The sequence below is a fragment of the Muscardinus avellanarius genome (genome assembly GCF_963383645.1).
Source record: "Muscardinus avellanarius genome assembly, chromosome: 9".
NCBI lineage: Eukaryota > Metazoa > Chordata > Mammalia > Rodentia > Gliridae > Muscardinus > Muscardinus avellanarius.
In genome coordinates this window covers 43,360,916-43,383,616 of record NC_137795.1, presented here as the reverse complement: position 1 = coordinate 43,383,616, position 22,701 = coordinate 43,360,916, and the positions used below count along the sequence as shown (strand labels likewise).

The following is a 22,701-nucleotide window of genomic DNA, read 5'->3' as shown; positions in this document are numbered from 1 at the left end:
GAAATCAGCCCTGACAGAGGGACATTCTCTTTGTGAGAAGCTGAATCAGTGCTGGGAATGTGGGTCAGGGCAGCAATTAGGCAAAAGACGGGGGACTGTGACCCATTGATGAAGACGGGGGACTGTGACCAGAACAAACTCACACATTCAGGAGCTTGGGTCCAACTAGAAGAGTAATTAGGACCCAAAAGGAGATGCCATTTGGTACACACCAGCCATGTATCTGTCATGTGGGTGCCATACAAAGAAAGCCTCAGCTGGGTGTGGTGGCGCATGCTTGTGATCCCAGGACTTGGAGGCTGAGGCTGCAGGATCCACTGAAGGCTTGAGGACACCCCAGCAACTTAGCGATACTCTCAGCAACCTAGCCAGGCTCTCTTTCAAAAACAAAACAGACCATAAGGGCTGGGGTTCATCTCAGAGTTAGAATGCCCCTGGGTTCCATCCCTAGTGCCACACCAAGGAAGGAAGGAAACAAGCAACGAAGGAAACAAGGAACGAAGGAAACAAGAAACCATTCCAAACTATGCTTGCCCCAAACTATCTTATGTGGTATGACATTCCCACACTTTCCCCTGCTGGCCTAGGATCCCGTAAAAGAACTATGTTTAGAAGTCCGAGGATAATAGAAATATTAGATGTCCAAGCACAACACGGAGACGTGGTGGGTGGAATAATTTTGTCACTAAGGGTTGGGCAGTGTTGAAGAGGGGCCGTGGTGAGCGAGCGAGGAAGCCTCCCCCGTTTGGAAACCCAGCTTGAAGAAAATGCTCTAGGCACAGAAGAACCAGGGCTGCGGCGGGACAAGAGAAGTCCCTCATGGCCCACACTTACCGTGGGCACCTAAGAGACATACAGGTGGCCTTGGCCGGTGTGGGGTGCAGTTTCACAATCGTTCATGACAATAAATCCAGGAAGGAAGGAGTTTCAGTGAGTTAGCCTTTCAATCCAACTTTTAGATCAAAATCTTTGGCTTGCAGTAAGAAACAGAATGCTTGTTTTCTTTCTATCCCTTCATTCATTGAAGAGGGGAAAAGGTCCTGCTGGCAATACTCAGACTTCCCCTGGTGGTATTCATTCAGTGTGCATAAGTATGTTTTATGTCAGGCCTAAGTTACTAGCACTTCATAACCTTTCTTACTTTTTACAAGGAACAAAAAGATACACAAATATTTTCTTCCTCCACATGGAAAGAGTGAAATATTCCAAGTTATGTGCTTAAAATAAATTTTTTTCTCTAAAGGAAATTGACCTTTCTTTTTCTTTCCCTTTCTCTCTCTCTCTTTCTTTCTTTCTTTCTTTCTTTCTTTCTTTCTTTCTTTCTTTTTCCTGTCTTTCTTTCTTTCTTTTGTTCTTTCTACAATTAAACCCAGGGGTGCTCTACCTCTGAGCTACATCCCATTCAGCTCAGCTCTTTTTCTTTTATTTTAAAACAGTTGCTGCACAACGGCCTTGAACTTGCTATGTTTCTGTCTCAGCCTCACACCTGTTGGGATTATAGGAGTGTGCCATGCCATCTGGCTGGAACTATTGTTTATCATAATGAAAATAAATTGTTTTTACATGAAGCTACATTCTCGGTGGATAGCATCTTGTGACATTGTTAAAAACCATGCAAGGGGAAGGGCTCCTGATTAAACTATGAAGAAAGAAAAAAATTGGGAAGGAACTGAATCATACCGTTTTCAGATTGCCACCATTTGTTTTCTCTGTCTCGTTCAAAACTTGTAATGACATTGTCAATGGTGTGGCTGTTGGGTTGGGTGAACGGATCAAACGGAAATCGGGAGTCACAGATGAAGCATTTTTGTTCCCCCTGGAAAAAAACATCATTACAATAAAAAATTGTAACTACTTATTGTTGATCTGAATTTAAAAACAAGCTGTGCTCACTATATTTATCTTTCAATATGGCTAAAAATAAAAAGCAGAGGAAATAACAAGACATCACGTTTTCCACGAGTAGGTGCTTAAAAACAATAAGTTAAATTGAAATATGCTTCAGAAATTTTATAAATTGATACATTTAGGTTAAAAGTATAAATTTATGTTGAACTAATTTTCTCAAATTTAAACTGTGGTGAAATATACTTTTAAGGTATGGTTTTTTGTTAGATTAGTTTTCTTCACACAGGAAGGAATAGTTGGCAAGAAATTAATGAAGAGTTGAGGACTAAGTTATCTATAACTATCATCCTTTTTCTATCAGATTTCACAGTTTTGGGCAGGGAAGCTTTCATAACAAAAACCTTTATATCACACTTTGGACTGAGGAAAAGGATTTCCATTCAGTCCATAGAAAAGAGGCTCGCCTTCCTGTCTTGCAGACTATATTAGGTTAGTGAATTTAAACCAACTTTGTATGGGATGGATTTTCAAAGGTGACACAAAGAAAGACTGGCTTTGAGCCTGCTGAATTTAATGTGTCTTGTGGCCGTACTTTAAACTCCTGAGGGGATCTACAAAGATTTCCAAAGGACCGTCAGTGGCCTGCGCAGCTATTCTTGGCTAAGACCTGAGGGACTCTGAAGGAGATTTTTGTAAAGCTTCCAGGAAGTGGGGGCAGTTCGTTATAGTCTTCTGTGCCAGGAAGTACCCACAGCAGCATCCGTCCTCAGCTGCGGACACTTGGTGAATTTCTTTTGTGGGTGTGCTACTGGGGATCGAACCCAGGGATGCTCTACCACTGAGCTATACCCCCAGCCTATTTTATTTTGAAACAGTCTCACGAAGTTGCTAAAGCTGGCCTTGAATTTGTGATCCTCCTGTCTCAGCCTCCCAAGTGCTGAGATCAGTGAATGTGGATTTTTTTTTGGTGTGTACTGGGGGTGGAACCCAGGGGCTTTTCTACCTCCGGGCTATACTCCCAGACCTATTTTATACTTTATTTGGAAACAGGGTCTCACTAAGTTGCTGAGAGCCTCACTCAGTAGCTGAGGCTGGCTTTGAACCTGTGGGATCCTCCTGTCTCAGCCTCCCAAGTGCTGGAATAACAAGTGTGCGCCCTCACGCCCGGCAGTGTGTGTGTGTGTGTGTGTGTGTGTGTGTGTGTGTGTGTGTTTTGGTGGTACTGGGGTTTCTAGAAGCCCTTCTACCTCCAGGCTACACTCCCAGACCTATTTTATATTTTTATTTGGAAACAGGGTCTCTTAAGCCAGCACGGCTGGCTTCGAACCTGCACGATCCTCCTGTCTCTGCCTCCCAAGTGGGGATTACAAGTGTGCGCCACCACGCCCGGCAGTGAATGTGTTTTGACTGTGTTGTTACCATGGCTCCCAAGCCTCCACCTGGTCTGCGCAGGGCCACTGCTTTGCCTTTATATCTGCCTGTCTTCCCTTTGCTTATTCAACTCTAGCTATACCTGCTTCTTGCTATTCTTCCAGGACACCGAGATGCCTTCGCATCTTGGCATAAACATTTCTTCCTCCCAAACAATCTTCTCTCTTGTTCCTTTCTTTCAGGTCCCTGTTCAAAGGCCAAATTCTCAGAGAGCCTTTCCCAACTACCCTATGTAAAATGCCACCATCTCCCCATCCCATGGTTTTCTGCCACTCACTATCCTTTGCCCCAATGTACTTTCTAAATCCTTATCACTACTTGAGACTGTACTTTGCAGTTGTTATACTGTCCATCTCCATCCTAGAATGTGAGCTGAGTGAAGGCAACGGCTTTGTTTATTGCTTATTGTTTATTGTTTATTCTTACCTAGAATAGTGTCTATCACATAGCATCATAGGTGCTCAATACAATTTGTTAAGTGAATGCATGACGATTTGAAAGATTACTTCAGCTGCAGTCTATCAAAGAAAACCTGAGATTTATATAATCGGTGCTTTTTTCTTTTTTCTTTTTTCTTTTTTTTTGGCGGTACTGGGGATGGAACCCAGGGGCATTGTATCTCTGAGCTACACCTCAGCCCTATTTTTTAGTCTTTTTAATTTTTATTTATTTATATATTTTTGCAGTACTGGAGATGGAACCTAGGGGTATTGTAGCTCCGAGCCACACTCCCAGCCGTATTTTTTTAGTCTTTTTAGTTTTGAAACAGGGTCTCACTGAGTTGCGAAGGGCCTCACTAAGAAGCCGAGACGGTCCGTGAACCGTGATCCTCCAGTCTCCGCCTCCCGAATTCTGGGATTATAAGCATGCGCCACCACAGCCGGTCTAGTCAGTGTGTTTTAAAACCTCTGGCCTTATTGTTGAAGAAAATAAAAATGGCCTTAGAAAATTAAGGCACAATGGGTGTTGTTTCAATTCTGCATATGAGTACTTTGTCCCAGACCTGCCTTAGAAGAGCCACAGAAACTTTGCCATTCATCAAAAGATGTCAGATCTCTAAAGTATTTCCAGTAATACTAAAAAAATCACCAGGCCAAATGTTTAACTTCAGGGCTTTCAGGTGATTGCTTGGTAAATATTTTAGAAGCATGGTCTTTAGCGGGCTGGCTATAGAGGATGCTTACTGTGGCCCTACATATGCGGGGGAGGGGGGCGGTCAATGTTGACTCAAAGCTTCTGATAAAAAAGCCTTGCTCGGGGGCGCTTTATTAGATAGTGGATGGAAAAATACATCCTCTTTGTGGTATTGATAGTGAATTAGATTAGAGATGAGAAGGGCAGAAAAAGGGATGAGACAGAGGCTCTGACCAGCCCTCCTGAGGACAGAGAAGATTCACTGCCCCAACCCACATGGCTTCACGTAGCCACCCATGAGAAAGTTTCCACCATGACGGGACGAGGACAGGTGCACTAAGCTTTGGCGCAAAAAGACACATCTCCCTCGCCCAAGTGTATATAGCCGAGGGGGAGATTTCCAGACTGAGTAAATCCTGCCATGCAGAGAACTTGCTGCTGTTTTCCACTTCTGGAAATGGACCGTTCCAGACCCTTTCTCTGGAAAGTACCCCTTTATCATGGCCTTCTCTTAACCTGTATCTCCACTTCCCTAAATAAAGCTCTTATATTCTCGGGTTTGTGCTTTCCATTCGAAATCTTTCTCTGGGGAAGCAAGGACCTAGAAAGAGAGGTCACTACTCTATAATATTTATTTCTAGGACATATAATCAGCCTTTCACAGCTGAATGTTTATCTAAATTAGTAGTCATAGCCTCACCTGTAAAAGTTGTTGGCCTGAAGTATTTTGGAATTCCGGCCTCCCCCATTTTCTCAGATTTCTGTCATTCTCTAAACAACAGAAGCCTTTGGTTCAATGTCTTGATTTATTTTCATTTTTGGTATTATAACTTCGAGAAATAGGAATACCGATTTCAAATTATTTTAGACCATTTTGGCTCATGACGACAGTGAGCAAATGTCAGAGGTTGAAGAACAAGATGCAGGACGCTAGTGCTGGAAAGTTTCTAATATTAGAGCTGACAACCACTTCTTTGTCCAGAGGACCTGGACTTAGTAGAGTTGACTGAAGGGCCATCTATCCTGCCCGGTATAGAACTGAGCAAAAATTCTACCATGTGATTTCCTTGTCTATGCAGAAAATTAGCTTTCTTACATAAGTATGTCCCAAACTTAGAACAGTGCTAAGCACCCAAGTATTGTCTTCGCATATTTATAATCATCATCTCTTACTAGCCAATTAGAATACAAGGTATTTCCCATAGATCTAAACAAGTTGCCTTAAATAAACAATACGTGGAAAAGCGTGGGCCACCAACATTAGGCTTATGTCCAGCTTCCTTCCTGCACACCCTCGCATTTCAGCGTTGACATGATTGTCTCGGGGGTTCTCAGCAGGTATCATACTCAGATGACCTTGGATACTGCTTCTACTGCCAGTACACACAGCGGAAACACCCTGCAAAGCCATTGCCCCTTTGAGAAAACTGGTCTTTATGGGGAAAAGGCAAAAAAAGTATGTTCACGTTGGGATATTGGGGATTTATACTTTGGAGACAGCAGAGCTGTCAAGCAGTTGGTGCACACAGAATTCAAAGTTCTACATCTCCTTCTATCTGCCTAAGGCAGAACAATGGGGACCAGCCGTCTGTTCAGCATCATGGCTTCAGGCCCTGAGGGATCTTTGATCCTCGAGGAATGAATCAATTATCTTTTTTCGATATCTGGGAGCAACTGTACCACTAAGTGGTGGGCCAGTAGATTTTTTGAGCCAGAAGATTTTCTTTTTGATACTGGAGATTGAATCCAGGAGCATTCAACCTCCAAGCTATGCCCCCTAACCTTTTTAAAAATTTTTATTTTATTTTTTATTTTATTTTTTATTTTATTTTTTTAAAAAATTTTTAATTTTTAAATTTTTTATTGGTGCAATGTATTCATACATCATAATGGTATAAAGAAAATACTTTTGTAGATATACATGCACACATCGCCCAGTTAGCCCCTACCTGATCCCCACCCCGTTCCCTCCCCATTCCTCCTTCCCATGCTTGGCTTAGTGGTTGACGTCTAGTTTTATAGCAATTTATCCAATACTAACGATGATAATCTCACAAAACAGTTTCATTTGTCTGATACCAAGCTTTTGATGACTAAATGATAACAGTTCAATATTTCTTTTTGCTTTCTTTCTTCCAGAGAATATTTTTTTCTTTTCTTTTTTTTAGGTGAAACTATCATACATTTATTTATTTATTTTTCAGAAAAAATCTATCCTGATATGGAATATAGACTCTAGATACCCAAAACAATCTCGAAGAAGAACAAAGCTAGAAGATGTATATTTTCTGATTTCAAACCATATAAAGCTATAATAATCGAAACAGTGTAGTACTGTTCTAAAGGCAGATATATAAACTATTGGAGTTAAATAAAAGCTTAGAGATAAATTCTTCCATATATTGTCAAGTTATTTTTGACAAGGTTTCCACGAACATTTGGTGGAGGAAATAATAATCTTTTAACTAAATATTGTTGAAAAATAATAATTACATGAAAAAGAATAAAATTGGACCCTTACCTAACACATATACAAATATTAACTCAATATAGATAAAAGACCTAAATATAAATCTTAATACTATAAACTTTTAGAAGAAAATCTGGGTCATAAAACCTCACAACACTGAAATTGGCAGTGATTTCTTGGATATGATTTCAATGGCACAGGCAACAGAAGAGTATACAAACTCCCTAAAAAATAAAAAAAAATGTATATCCAAAGACAATGTAAACAGAGTTAATAGTTACTGATCGAATGGGATAAAATATTTCCAAATGCTATATCTGAAGGCATATTAATATTCCAGCTAGAAATCCTAAAAATAGCAACAATAAAAGCAAACAATACAATTTAGAGATAGGTAAAAGACTAACATAAATAATGAATCTCCACAGATAACCAATCTTAGTTGTCTGTTGGATGGAAAATCTTGTTTCTCTGGTTCTGGTGTGTATTACCTATTTCTTCTTTGTAGTTAATCTCTTTGAGTATTTTCTCATAAGAAGCTTCCACGACAAACAGAAACTGAAGGAATTTATGTCTCCTAAAATTTATTTAAAAATAGGATCTTGTTAGGTTTCTGAGTCTATCCATGAACCTAGTAGTCTCCTGCCTCTGCTCTCTGAGTACTGGGTTTACAGGCGTGCACCACCACACTCACCTGGACTAATAAATGTTAAAGTACCCCTCTTCAATATGGAACCCTAGGCTTTCTGGTCTAATTCTGAAGGTAACAGGAAATAGAAATTAGACAGAATTCTGTGTTTTATGAATAGTTGCGGTTTCCTAGACTTTGAGTTACATTGATTGTGTCCCTTCAGAAAGGACCATTGTCTTCTTTATTGTTGTGCAAGTAGCCCCAGGTATACAGGAACAATCTACATCACTGATTAAATAGTGTGCTCACAAGTCAACAAGGAGGTAACTCACCTCCAGGTAGCTGAGGATGCAGTATCTCTGGGCTCCGCTCAGCCCACAGGTAGAAGAGGCTGTGAGCTGCGAGTGGCGGCCCACCAGGAGGTCGCCGGGGGCCGGGCGGCACGCACCCCTGCTGCAGGCATCTTGAACTTTCAAGTAACTGAGCCACCCTGGAACATGATAGAAACAGCTAAGCAGATGGTAGCCCAAGAGGGGCACAATGTCTCAAGAAGCAATTGGTTAAGCTGGAAAGCTGACACTTTGTTTACTTTTATTTACTTCTGTACCTATTTATTGGTACTGGGGATTGGACACAGGGGCATTCTGCCTCCAAACTACGTCTCCAGCCCTTTCAATTTTTATTTGGGAACAGGGTCTTGCCAGGTTGGGGAGGCTGGCCTCAAACCTGCAATCCTCTTGTGACAGCCTCTCTAGCACTGGGATTACTTGACAGTTCTGGTTCCTTTACTTTTGATACCAATTCTGTGGTTCATTATAATGCACGTGGATGCTGTTAGCATCCTCAGAATTAATCCTTGGGAAATAACTTTCCCTTAAAACATCCATATTCAGAGGAGCCCTCGATGAACCTTTGGGATAACAAATCATGCTCCTTTGGGATAAAGTGAGAGACAGAGCACCAGTTCACTTAGCCCACCGGTGATTTAACAGATTGGCCATAAAGGGATTTGGTGACACTGGAGGAAGATCACCACAGGACCACCACCATATTCCACATGACTGTCCACGTATTGTCACTGAGATCATATCTGTAAGCCTCTGTTTAAACTTTGAATCTCACTATCATATATGGGGAGAGAAAGAAGAGATCTAGGGAAAGAAATGAACCAGTCTTATGTACATATATGAATGTATCACTATGGGCCTCACGATCCTGTACAGTTATAATGCACCAATAAAACTTTTTAAAAAAACAAAACAAAACATTTTTTTTCTTTTTTGTTGTCCTGGGGATTGAACTCAGAGGCATTCTATCTTCAGCTACACCCCCACACCCTATTTTGTTTTTTATTTGGGAACAGGGCCTCTCTCACTAAGTTGCTGAGAGCCTTGCTAAAGTTGCTGAGACTGGCTTTGAACTTGAAATCCTCGTGTCTCATCCTCCCAAAAACTGGAATCAGAAGTGTAAAAAAATATTTTAAAAATTGTATTTGTTTTGAGGTTAAATTATAAAAAAGGGTAAATTGCTTGGAAATTTGATGTCATTAGTGTATTAAATTCTAGCATACTAAATGACTGTGAAAAATAGTAGTAAATAATATAAAGTACAATAAGTCTTAAATATCAGATAGCAAAGGGGTGGAAGAGAAATTAAGGGGCTTAGAATCTAGTTGTCATTGACTGGAAAAAAATCCAGCTTCAAGGTAGCTACTTTTTACTATCTCTTAACATTTTTTTATTGTAATGACAAAAAACTTAGAAGACTAAACAAAGGATTTGAACAGGCTGTGAATTATGAATTCAGGAAAACAGCTTGTTTTTAGAAACAGAAAAAGAAAACATGACTGATAAAGCTTCTCCACATCAAGTTACCTAAAAGAGCCTGAACCAGCATCCTTCCACTGTATATTTCTAAAGACATCTTTGACTTAAAGAAGAAATTTACATTGAATTAGGAAATTATCGCTTCACTTATGTCTGAACTAGAGCCAGGCCTAGCGCATGGATTGGCTGAGAAAGCAGAGGCTGGTAAACACCTGGGTATAGTTAGGCATACCTAATGACTATATTTGGACATTTTGTCTTTATTTAACATTTGACATAGATGTATCCAACTTTTAAGTGTATGAATAAATGAGGAATGAGCCCAACTTTGTTTGCTGGGTAGTGTTAGGCGTAATAACTCTTAAGTCTTAGTTTATTCAAATTACAGATTTGGACTAAATATAAGTTCTTCTAAAACATGTTGAAGTGAACTCTAGATCAGCAGGTTCTCCATCAAAGAAGGATAATAAATTTGGAGATATCGCATCCTATATTTTTCTCTTGGATATTCACAATGGTCATCAGCACATTAAAGACCCTGAGAAATGTTTCTCTGAAAAACAAAGCAAAACAAAACAACAGAACTCTTTAAAATTGCCTAGAATTTCCCAAACTTATTTCATAGATGGCACTTGTTTATCCAACTTAGATTAACATTGCCTGCAACACTAGGAAACCACTTTGGGAATAAATTACTACTGACTGTGTAGAAATTAGAGGATTATCAGAAACTACTTTACTACTATACTTCAACAAAAGGAAAATCTGGAGAAAATTTGGAGAAAAATTTGGAGAAAATCTGACAACTTTCTATTTTTTTTATTCTTGGTGGTACTGCAGTTCCTGGAAGCCCTTCTACCTCCAGGGTACACTCCCAGACCTATTTTATATTTTTTTATTTGGAAACAGGGTCTCTTAAGCCAGTGTGGCTGGTTTCGAACCTGTGCGATCCTCCTGTCTCCACCTCCCAAGCACAGGGATTACAAGTGTGCGTCACCACGCCCAGCCGACAACTTTCTAGATATATACCACCTTTCTAAACTGAGTCAAGAAGATATAGAAAACTTAAATCAACCAATAACAATCAAAGAGATTGAAACAGCAATAAAGAGCCTACTATCAAAGAAAAGCTCAGGACCACATGGTTCCCTAAGTGAATTCTATAAAAACTTTATAGAAGAGCTAATCCCAATACTTCGCAATCTATTTCATGAAATAGAAAAAAAAATGGGACTCTCCCAAATACATTCTATGAAGCTAACATCACATTAATACCAAAACCTAATAAAGACATTTCAAGGAAGGAAAACTACAGGCTTAGATCTTTGATGAATTTGGATGCAAAACTACTAAACAAAATACTAGCAACACGCATTAAAAACCACATCAAGAAAATCATACACCATGACCCAGGTAGGGTTCATCCCAGGGATGCAAGGCTGGTTCAACATACGAAAATCAATCCATGTAATTCATCATATAAACAGAACCAAAGACAAAAATCACATGATCATTTCAATAGACACTGAAAAAGCATTTGATAAAATCCAACATCCATTTATGATAAAAGCACTGCAGAGAACTGGAATAGAAGGAACATATCTCAACATCATAAAGGCAATCTACAATAAGCCCATAGCCAACATCATATTAAATGGGGAAAAACTGAGAATTCCCTCTAAAAACAGGAACAAGATAAGGATGTCCATTATCACCACTTCTCTTCAATATAGTACTTGGAAATACTAAATTTAATCTTATTAAAGAGTCTTCCTGTGATGGTTAATCTGGACTGTCAGCTTGATGGAATCATGAAACACCGAAATCCTGTGACTCTGGGTGTGTTGCTGTGATGACTGGTTTATGTAATGGCAGATTGAAGGGGAAGTCCTGCCCTGAATGTGGGGCAGTACGTTCTGGTTGGCGCAGGATCTGAATAAAAGAAAGAGAAAGCCACGTGAAGGCATGAGTGGTTCTTCCTAAAGAAAGTGTGTCTGCTCTTGTCTGAGATATCAGTCTTCAGCTCTTTGAACTGGACCTTCACCATCATTTTTCTGAAGAGTTCCTGGCCTTTCCATCTTGGACTGAGGCTGAATTTATGGTCTCTGATTTTGGGACTCCAGCTCTTAGAACATTTGGCCAGCTGCTGGTTCCTCTAGCTTTACATATACAGTTGGAAACTTGGGACTACACTGCTTTGGACTGCAAGCTGATTTAATAAATACTCTTTCCACATATGTGTTCTGTGAGTTCTGTTCCTCTAGTGAACCCTAACTAATAGACTTCTTGTCTAAAAATGCTTTAATTCTAGAAGTGGGTGGTGACTATGTCTTGGAGTTTGGACTTAAAGTTAAATTTTAGGAGTTGACTTAAGATGTTAATAATATGTAATAAAAATTGCTCTGGAATATTTCAGAAATTTTCTATGTAGTATAACATATATGGCTTTGTATATACAAATTCTAATATAACATTTGAGAGCCATTAAGTCAGATAAAGGAAGGAAAGAAAAGAAAATTTGTGTGCAAATGGATGAGAATTCAAATCATTCTAAGTTAACTGGTAAATCTCTGTATGTGTAAGTGGGGTATACAGGGTAGTCTGAACTTTCTTGTCTGTAGAGTTTGCCCCATTATGTTATGGGGCTATTTTTTTGTAAGACCTCTCATTACAAGATTTGCTATTTGTTGGGGAGTTTGAATATAATGAAGTGGAATCTTACTGTCTAAAGTTGGCATACATATAAAGTTGAACTTACATAGAAGGAGAGTCTACTATCGTATTTTGTGGCAAGACATTTATAAAGATGGCTATGCTTCTTCTTTTAAAAGGTATACTTGAATAAGACAATATAGTATCATTTCTGATTCAATTAATTGATTCTGGAGACCAAAATCTAGGTACTAGTTTTCTGGAGGCCAAAATCTAGGTATTAATTTTGGTTGATCCTGGTTGATTCTGGAGGCCAAAATCTAGGTATTAATTTCCTCTTGATTACAATTAAAATTGTAGACATGTTAATTTAGCAGAAATAAAATAGACTCTATAATGTATTAGTAAAAAGTCTGTAAAATAATACTGCCTCCCCCCACCCCCAAAAAAGACCATCTGGACAGAAAGGAACAGAATCTAGAATACTAAAAAAATAAAAATAAAAAGAAGAACAAAGGAGAATGAATCACTGTACCTGACATGTTTGCTCTGACATGAAAGTATTATATTAGGGGAGGAAAGGATATATAGGCTAATAGATGCACCACAACAGAGAATGCAGAAATATACCTACACAAATACGGCCAACTGATTTTTGAGGTGTTAAGGTAATTCAATGGAAGAAAGAAAGCTTTTCAATAAATGATGCTGAACCAATGGGATATTTATAGGCAAAAAGATGAACTGTAATTTCAACCTTGTGCCTCACACAATTATCAACCCAACATGGATCATGGGCTTAAATGTAAAACTCTAAAGTGATAAAACTCCCATAAAGCATAGGAGAAAATATTTGGGACTTAGAGCCAGGCAAAAAGCTTTATTGATAATAAAAACATTATTCACAAAAGTAAAAATTTAAAAATTGGATCTTATCAAAACTAAAAACTTTTGCTCTGAGAATGACTTCACAAAGAAGTGAAAAGGTAAACTACAGACAGGGAAAATATAAATGCAAACCACATATCCAACAAAGTTCTTGTATCTAGAATATATAAAGGACTCTAAGTATTCAACATTAAAAAATAAATAAGGGCTGGGGTGTAGCTTAGTGGTGGATCACTTGCTTAGCATCTGCAAGGCCCTGAGTTCTATCCTTAGAACCACAAAACAAAAATGAACCCAAAACTAATTAAATGAGAAAATGGCAAGCAACAGAAACAGACGTTTCATGGAAGAAGATATACTAAGGCAAAATACACTGAGGAAAAGAGTGTATTTTCTAACATTAGTCATTAGAGAAATGCAAATCAAAACCACAAAAAGATACCACTATCTATGCCTTCCAGAATGGTTAAGATAAAAATATTGAAAACCCTAGATATTAAAGAAATGCAAATCTAAACCACAAAAAAGATACCACTCTAAACCTATCAGAATGGTTAAAATAAAAATAGTGATAAACCAAGACACTGGAGAGGATGTGGGAATAGTGCTTCCCTCTTATATTTCTGGTGGGAATGTAAAAGGTAACAGGCACACTGGGGAAAGCATGGCAGTTTCTTATAAAACTATGCTTCAACTCTTGGGTACCTATCCCAGTGGTATTATAACTCAGGCTCACATGAAAAATTGTACTCAAATATTCATAGACTATTTATGTTTAGTTGTAAAAACACTGGAAACAGCCAGATTCCTTCAATGTGGAAATGGACAAAGTGTGGTGCATCATATAATGGAATGAATGTTATTTAGAAACTGGAAGGAGCCAACCATGAATAACCAATGATACACGCAACAACTTCAATGGATCTCAAAGGAATAATGGTGATTAGAAAGAGATAATTACTGCATTGTACTAGTTGTATCACAGTTTTGAGTGATTAAAATTAGAGATTGAGAACATCTGTGGTTGTCGGTGGTTAGGAAGGCAGGAGGGAGGGAGAGAGGTACAACTGTACCAGGGGAGCATTAGGAGTCCTCGAGTGATGGAATCTATATATGTTGACCCTGGCAATGGTCAAATGAATTTATACATGTGATAAAACTGCACAAAATTAGATACATACACATATATGAGTACATCTAAAGCTGATGAAATCTGAATAAGGTGGGTGGATTGTGTATCCATGTCAATTTCCTGGTTGTGATATTATGCTACAGTAATGCAAGATGTTATCTTTGAGTAAAACTGAGTGTATGGTATACAGAATCTCTCTGTATTATTTTTTTTTACAACTGTATGTGAATTTACAATGATCTCAAAATAAAAAGTAAACAAACAACTCTTTTCCTGCCAAAAATAAAATCACTCCATCAGCCTCTGGAAACCAAGTAAATATCACACACCACAACATATGACATATTTTGGCTGCTGCTTTACTCTTCTGAGCCATGAAAGTTTATGCCATCCTCTTATTTCAGTAGACACAAGTGAGAGAAATGGACCTAAAATAAAAATAATAACCAGACTGAAATGTTCTGCTTCTCCTCAGATTTCCCAATGGTAAAATAAAGAAAAAATTTTTTTCATGGATTTGTTTCACACTTAATGGATTTTTTTTCTTTCATCTCAATCTCCAAAAGACATAACCTTTTGCAAAATTGTGTTATTTCTCTTAGTTACCCATTATCCACATAAACTATTCTATTAATCTGGTCATTTTGTGATTATTATCAGGCATAAAACATATATAGATAGATAGATAGATAGATAGATAGATAAATTATGAGTTCTACAGCCAAGGATGTGTTAGTTATATAATGTCTCCATTCCCATAAGCTAAGTAGCATTTGGAATAGAAAATTTCCTATTCTTGGCCTTACTTTAAAGACTACTATTCTAAAAAAAGGTACATTTCTCCTTCTTTAAGATAGTTATGTGAAGAAAGCTCCATCATATGCTTCTTTATGGTATAACAAATCATCCTAGATTGATTAATGTGGACTTTTCCTTGTATTAATCCCCAAACCCACATCCATTATTGCCTTTTACTTCTTGGCATTGGCATCTAGGATAAATAACTGTTTAGAGGTTTAGACTCCAATAGACAGAGGTTTTTAAAAACCAGGTCAGGCAGAACATTTCTGCTGATGCTACGTGTGGATTAACTAAGATTTACCTTCCAGTGACTTATCCTTTCAGACAAGTTGCATCCTGAGTTATTTTATTGGAATTGTTGCCTTAGAGATTTAGATGTTTTTTACAACCTGACTTGGCCAAACTTGTTTTGATCAGGTGAAAACAATACCCAGGACTTAGGGAAATTGAACTATTATTCCTGTAATACTGTAAGTGCAAATATGAACTGTTAGTCTAAAACATTTGACAGAAAAATGGCTAGAAACACAAGTAATTAAAGCTTCATGCCTGAACAGAAACTCAGCTCAAATTATCCACTGCCAATTACCACATGAGCCATAGGTTGGAATTGATTCAGAGACTAAAGATGTTTATGTCTTTGGAAAATCAATTGCTTTCTTCAAAAAATGATATACATAAAGGTACAACATTATTAAAATGAATTTAGGAGATCTGCTCATTTAAAGAAAAGATGTCATAAATCTTCTGTAAAGTGAAGGACCATTTTGTAGAAATAGCTATTATTATATAATTTTTCTGCTTAGTAATTTTTCATGTTATAGTGTTCTTAACCATGTGAGATATTTTCATACACTTTAGAGTTCATTGCAGAGCTATAGAGAGTGCAAACACACATTTACACACACACACACACACACACACAGTTATTATGAATGACAAGAAATGCATGTTAAAGTTTCCATTTTGCATCCAGTTCCCAAAACTATGCCAAAGCACTGTCTATGATTCTTTCTCTTTCTCTTCCTTATTCAGAATGCAATGTGAATTATTTAAATAGCAACCCCAGATGCCCAAGCGACGATGTGTAAGCAATCTGTCTGGGAGTTTGGCCAGAGGCAACTCTAGAGATTTAGGGGGTGGGTATTAAAGATTAAACCCAAGGCATCCCACCTCTGAATGACACTCCCAATCCTATTTTAATTTTAATTTTGATACAGGGTCTCTCTAAGTTGCTGAGGGCCTAAGTTGCTGAGACTGGCCTTGAACTTGTGGTCCTCCTTTTCAGACTCCCAAGTAGTAGGGGTACAGGTGTACGCCACCATGCTGGCTTTCAACGTTCTTTCACATCTTACTTTACTTAATTATCTGCTGCCGATGGCATTCTATTAGGAGTGAAAGAAAGAACTATGTATGGATATTAAACACGTATGAGGGGAAATTTTTAGTTGTTTGACCCCACTGTACAACAGAATAGCCAGACAAATATAGCAGTATAGGAAAAAAAAATAAGCAAGCATGTTTAAAGATTTTCCACTAAATATTTTAGGACAATTTAATACAAGCAAAAACTGGACTTGATAATTCATACTCACCGAGGTATAAAAAAGGAGTCAGATGAAATTGCATCCTTTTGTCAGGAAATGATTAAGTGCAGTTATTCTAGGTTTATAAAAGGTTAAAGTCAGTCATTGAAAGAATCAATCATTACCATCATTATTATTTAAAAGTCCTCAAATTTGTCTTATACTTTTTACCCTTTAGAGACATAAAGTATCTATAAAACCCCTTTCATTAAAAAGTAAGAGTATATAAAATTATTATGAATATTTATTTCCTTTTAATGTTTGCTATTTTTCAAAACCACAGAATCCATTAATTTATGGGAAGTGATATAAAATATAATTTCCTTTACATATTTAATTTTAGTCTTTTTTGTCCATTCTTATTTAGAATTTTTTCTTTAAAAAGTCCATATTAATACATACTCATAAAAAAGTAGAAAATTCAAAGAAAGGAGAAACAAAGAAAATATTGCCTATAGTACTATGATTCAGAGAATAGCAGCTACTATCACTGTCTTGCTGGATGTTTTTCCATATTTTATCCTAGCATTTAAGTAATTTTCACAAATGATATCATACTGGCCACTTCGATAAACATATTCCATCTTTTTGTACCAATAACTATGTGTGTGAGCTTTTTTTGTGTGTGTCACGGGAGACTGAACCCAAGAGCATTCTACATCTGAGCTACATCCTCACATCCTCAGCCCTTTTTATTTTTTATTTTAAAATAGTTTGGGTAGGTTGCTGAGGGTCTCACTAAATTGTTGAGGCTGGCGGTGAACCTGTGCTCCTCCTGTCTCGGTGTCACAGGTGTGGACCACCACACCTGCTGGCCCCACAGTCTTAAGTGTCTCATCCTACATTCATCACATCGCAGCTGGGCTTCAGCTTCCTCCTTTTCTCATGTTCTTTCTGCTACCTTGAAGGCCCCTTCCCCACACTCAGGTGCCGGCTTAAGTCTCTTTAGGATGTTTGCTTTGATTTTTGTTAGGGGTACTGGGGATCGAACCCAGGCATATTCTACCTCCGAGCTACACCACCTCCCAGCCCTATTTTATTTTATTCTTTATTTTGAAACAGGGTCTCACTAAGTTGAGGAGGGCCTCACTAAGTAGCCAAGGCTGGTGGCAAACCTGCGATCCCCCTGACTTAGCCTCCGGAGTACTGGGATTACAAGCATGTGCCGCCATGCCCGGCTACTTTAGGCTGTTTTGAAATGCCTGATTTTGGATGAATTTCCTGTGCTGTGATCTTAGCGCTTTCCACAGCCTGAGGTTCGTTTGTGAAGTTCAGTGCCATAAGAAAATGCCGGGCGTGGTGGCGCACGCTTGTAATCTCAGCATTCGGGAGGCTGAGACCCGAGGATCGCGGTTCGCGGACAGCATCAGCTACTTAGTGAGACCCTCTGCAACTCAGTGAGACCCGGTTTCAAAATAAATAATAAAAAATAGGGCAGGGGGTGTAGCTCGGAGGTTGAATGCCCCTGCGTTCCTTCCCCAGACCCACAAAAAAAAGAAGAAAAAGAAAAAGAAGAAAAAGAAGAAACTGGCTCACTGGTCAAGTCCTCATCTAGCACCTCCCCTGTACCCGAGCTTCATCTGGTAGAAAAGCCTGCGACTTTCACTTATGTCCTCATTCAAAGCCTTATGGAGACTGTAGCAGAACCAGAGTGGAGCCTGAGCAGGGCGGTTTCGGCCACAGGAACCTGAGTACTTTTTCTAGGTGGTTCTTTCCAGTTGCTTTTTCCTCAGGGCCAGACCATGTAGCTAGATTCTTTTTGGTACTAAGGACTGAAACTAGAAGTGTTCCTACCTCTGAGCTTCATCTCTAGCCCTATTTTATTTTTGTTCTGAAACAGAGTCTCATTGAATTGCTGAGTATCTCATTAAGTTTCTGAGGCTGTCCTCGAACCTGTCATCATCCTGTCTCAGCCTCCCAAGTACTGGGCTCATAGGTGTACACCACCACTCCTGGCTCACACAGCTTACTGATGAACCCACTGCTGGCAGAACATCTCTCCTGAGATGCAGGCCATGGTCCCTGGACACACCTTCAAATCACTCAGGGAGATTTTTTTTTAAGTGACTTCCTTTTAAAAGTATTTTTATTGTAAGAATATGCACAATACAGCCAGGCATGGTGGCCCACACTTGTTATCCCAGCATTTGGGAGGCTGAGACAGAAGGATAGTGGTTCGTGGCCAGCCTCAGCTACTTAGTGAGGCTCTTGCAACTCAGTGAGACCATGTTTCAAAATAAAGAACAACAGCAAAAAATAGGGAAGGGGGTGTTGATCGAAGGTAGAATGTGCCTGGTTCCATCTCCAATAACGCAAAAAAAAAAAAAAAAGCACAATGCAAAATGTGCCATCTTAAACATTTTTAAAAGTACAGTTCAGTCCATTTTAGTTTGTTAATGTTTAGTCCATTTTTAATGTTTAGTCCATTTTCATTACAATTTCCAAAACTCCTTTCATTTTGCAAAAACTGCAACTCCTCATCCACTGAACAAGTCCTCATGGCGCTCTGCCCCTGGCAACCACCACACTCCTTTCTATCTCTGCATTTCCCTACTCTCTCATATAGGTGGGCCATGCATATTTATCCTCCTGTAACTGGATTATTTAATTTAGCATAACATTCTCGAGGTTCACCCCTATGGTGGCACGTGTCAGAATTCCCATCCTTTTTGAGGCTCTATAATATTCCATTGTAGTTACTCAGGAAGATGTTTTTTAATGCACTCATGTTCAGGCTCAACCCAAACTAATAAAATCAGAATTTCTGGGGCTAGAGCCTGAGTATCAGTGTGTTTTTAGTGCTCCCCCATGGATTCTTATGTGTGGCCGCAGTGGAGCACCGATGGCTCATAACACCAAAAAGTCATTAGTTTGCTCCATGCACCTGTCCTCTTGGATTCCAGTGTAAGGGAAGGACCTAGCCTAGTGGTTTCCCAGCTTTGCTGAGCATTAGAAACACTGGGGAGCTTTTTATTTTATTTGTTTATTTAATTTTTTTTTGCAGTACTGGGGATAAAACCTAGTGGCGTTCTACCTCTGAGCTCCACCCCCAGCTCTATTTTTTTTGTTGTTGTTGTACTGGGGTTCCTGGAAGCCCTTCTACCTCCGGGCTACACTCCCAGACCTATTTTTACATTTTTATTTGGAAACAGGGTCTCCTAAGCCAGTGCGCACGGCTGGCTTCGAACCTGCGCGATCCTCCTGTCTCTGCCTCCCAAGCGCGGGGATTACAGGCGTGCGCCACCACGCCCGGCCTCAGCCCTATTTTTTATTCTTTATTTTGAAACAGGGTCTCACTGAGTTGCGAAGGGCCTCACTAAGTAGTAGCTGAGGCTGCCCGTGAACCGTGATCCTCCAGGCTCAGCCTCCCGAATGCTGGAATTAGACAGCCCCTCTGTATGTTGCAAGTGTGCATTCCACTCCTGTGTCTGCTGCTATACTGCTCATTTCTTTTGCAAATTATACAGTAACATACAACAGAGGGGATAATTATATTAAGATATTAGTTATTAAGATATTTTTCTGGCATACTTCAAATGGTAATTTCATACATCTAAAGTGACAGTTCTCATAGAAATCTTACATTTAACTTTCCCCTACTTGTATAACATTTTTTCACATTACATCAGGCAATCGTTAGCTATTTTGACTGTTTTATTTACCTAAAGTGCATTGCAGCAAGGAATGCAGGATGTGAAGGTATGAAATGTGCTTTTCTTTTGATTACAGCAGACATCAAGTTTTTCTAAAAATTTAGTATTTCTGCATAACTACGGTAGTACCAAAAATATTTTGAAAGCATGGATGGTTCTAAAGGATCTAGACCTTTTCTAAATTTTACACGTTGTATCTCCATAACAGTAATAAGTATTCACCAGATGCACAGCTAAAACCTGTGCATGTCAACACTACGTGCAACCTTTGAAGGGCCCCTTGAGGTGTAGAAAGGCTCTACTGTGCTCTCCCCTAGATACTGTCTTATGCTGCAACAACCTCGTCTAGTATAAATGCCATCTGATCGCTGTTCTATAAACAGAGTTATAATCTATGCTCTACTGTGTTATACTCTAGTTTTTACTCAATGCTCATTTCCCACATAACTAAAAGATTCTGAACTTGCCAATACCTTCTCTTAATCCATAAAATGCCAGCTCGCCAGTGAGACAGCGGCAAGACTTACCGGGATTTGAGTCTGTGTGCAGAGGCGCAGGCAGCAGAGAGGGCGTGTAAAGACAAATCTGAAAGCGAGAGTCAGTTTAAGTAGAAAATGCTCTCCCTGCGGCACCTAAGGGTAGGAAACAAGATGAGAAGTACCGTAAAACATGCCAGAAAGGTGATTAGTGCAGTTACCTGCCTTAGGTTTTGACTTACATATATCTTGGACACACACCCTGTGTACAGAGGGAGAGAGAGATGGATTTTTATAGCAAATGCTCTCATTTTTTTTTTTTTTAAAAAGAACCAATTTTAATTGCCAGGGACAATGCAGAGATATTTTTGTTCTCTGCTTTATTTTTTTCTGTCTCATATTTCATTGATAATTTAAAAACATTTTGATACTTACCAATTATAAAATGGGCTGAATTTGAGGGCTCAATTTTAGAAATAAGAGACCCTTCCCAGTCCCACCCCAATCTACTTCAGGGAGTGGGAGCAGGTGAAATGCTCTTCTTTGGGTCCTCAAGGCTTGGTCCGGCCCTTACTGGCTCAAGATCACTCTAAATGTCTCATGTTTTGTCTACCTTGTGATTCTGCAGGAATAACTCTTGCTGGAATTGCAGGTTGGTTTGGAAGAGTTTCTCCTACAAAGTTTATGGAATAGGAGTGAAGTTAAGACAGTTTTAAATTATACTTACCTGCCAGGATTTTAAAGTATCCATTTCAAGCTTGTGCTGTTTAGTGGGTCAGTTTATTGGCTGCTTGAAAAAGACATATTTGGCATTCCTAGAAGTTCACGAAAAACACCTCATGGAAAAATAAGATCTGTGAACTGGGCCAAAACAAATATTCATTTTTATACAACATTTACACATTAGGGAATAGATTCAACAAACATTTCCCCATAGCCAATTTTATACACCTTGGAGCTTTTTCAGAAGTGTTTTTTTAATGGTTCTTGCTTGATATTAGTGTCTTTTCATTTACACATGATACTAGGGATTTGAACCCAAGGGCATTCTACTTCTGAGCTGCACCCTCAGTCCTTTAAAAAAATTAAAAAAAAATTTAAATAGAGTCTTGTTAAATTGCTAAGCCTGGCCTCAAATCCATGATCTTCCTGTCTCAGCTTTCCAAGTACTGGGATTACAGGTATGTACCACAATGCCTGGGTATTTAATATTATATTTTAAACTGATGTCACTGTTCTCAATTGTGTTTTCCACAGGCCAGGCTAATATTATTTTTTGAATTATAGGAAAGAAGACTCCTACAAGGCAGATTTTTGCATTTAAAGTCTAAGTACAGAGAACGCTGTCAATATTTGCGAACTAACATTTCATTTCTTTATACAAGACCCAAATCCACAAAGCACCAGGCAGTAGGAAGACAAAGGTCAATATTTGATTTTTCGTTAGAAACTTAGTAGAGAGTTTCAGTGAAATTGAGGGAGTTTGCCATTTTTTCAGTGGATGGGTTTGCATCTGTTTGACTAGGACAGCACTATTATTTTCCTTTAGACTTTTAAGCTAATGTGTAAAACAAAAATGTAGGCACTAAATATTTACATATATATTAAACATTTCAAATATTGCAGTTCCACAAATTGCTTTCATTTCTTTTGCATGTAAATTTAAAAGTCTTGCTGAATTCTTGAGTGACCTTATCATATTTTGGGGTTCCCTCCCCCGTATGTATGTCTCTAGTTTTATGATTAAAATTAAGTGTCAACATGGTTTGAATTTCAAAAGTTGCCTTCAAATAATCATGAATAGGTCACTGGATGCTATCCTCCTGCAACCTAATGTCAGGTTTTGGGATATCTAACTCCATTTTGGAACAGTACAATTTGCCCTTTAGGATTTGGGTTAAGGGTGGAGTACTGCCAGACAGAAGATAGTTTTAAGAAGAATTCACCCACTGAGCAGAAAGGTTAGTCTGTCAGTGAATCAGAAGAAGTCTCTCAGTGTAGCTCTTCTTAAAGTCTTAGCATTTTTCTTTTTCATAAAGAAAATAGCTATACTGCATTACCTGAAAAATCATATGTGCTCCTTTACTCTAGCCAGACAATACAAATACGTATAAAGAAATGAAAAAAAAATCACCTGAAGCCTGTAATTTTTGGTGTCGTGTGTGTGTGTGTG

The 22,701-nt window shown here is 38.7% G+C and overlaps 1 protein-coding gene across 1 annotated transcript in view; it reads right to left on the bottom strand.

Moving 5' to 3' along the window:
• Positions 1–16,442, bottom strand: part of LAMB4 (laminin subunit beta 4) — a gene marked incomplete at both ends in the record, with an annotated part of 110,537 nt that extends 94,095 nt beyond the window's left edge. Inside the window, 3 exons of the mRNA XM_080701699.1 lie at positions 1,681–1,816; positions 7,847–8,004; positions 16,409–16,442. Coding sequence (XP_080557825.1) covers positions 1,681–1,816; positions 7,847–8,004; positions 16,409–16,442 — 328 coding nt within the window. The remainder of the gene's footprint in view (positions 1–1,680; positions 1,817–7,846; positions 8,005–16,408) is intronic.
• Between the last annotated feature and the right edge of the window lie 6,259 nt (positions 16,443–22,701).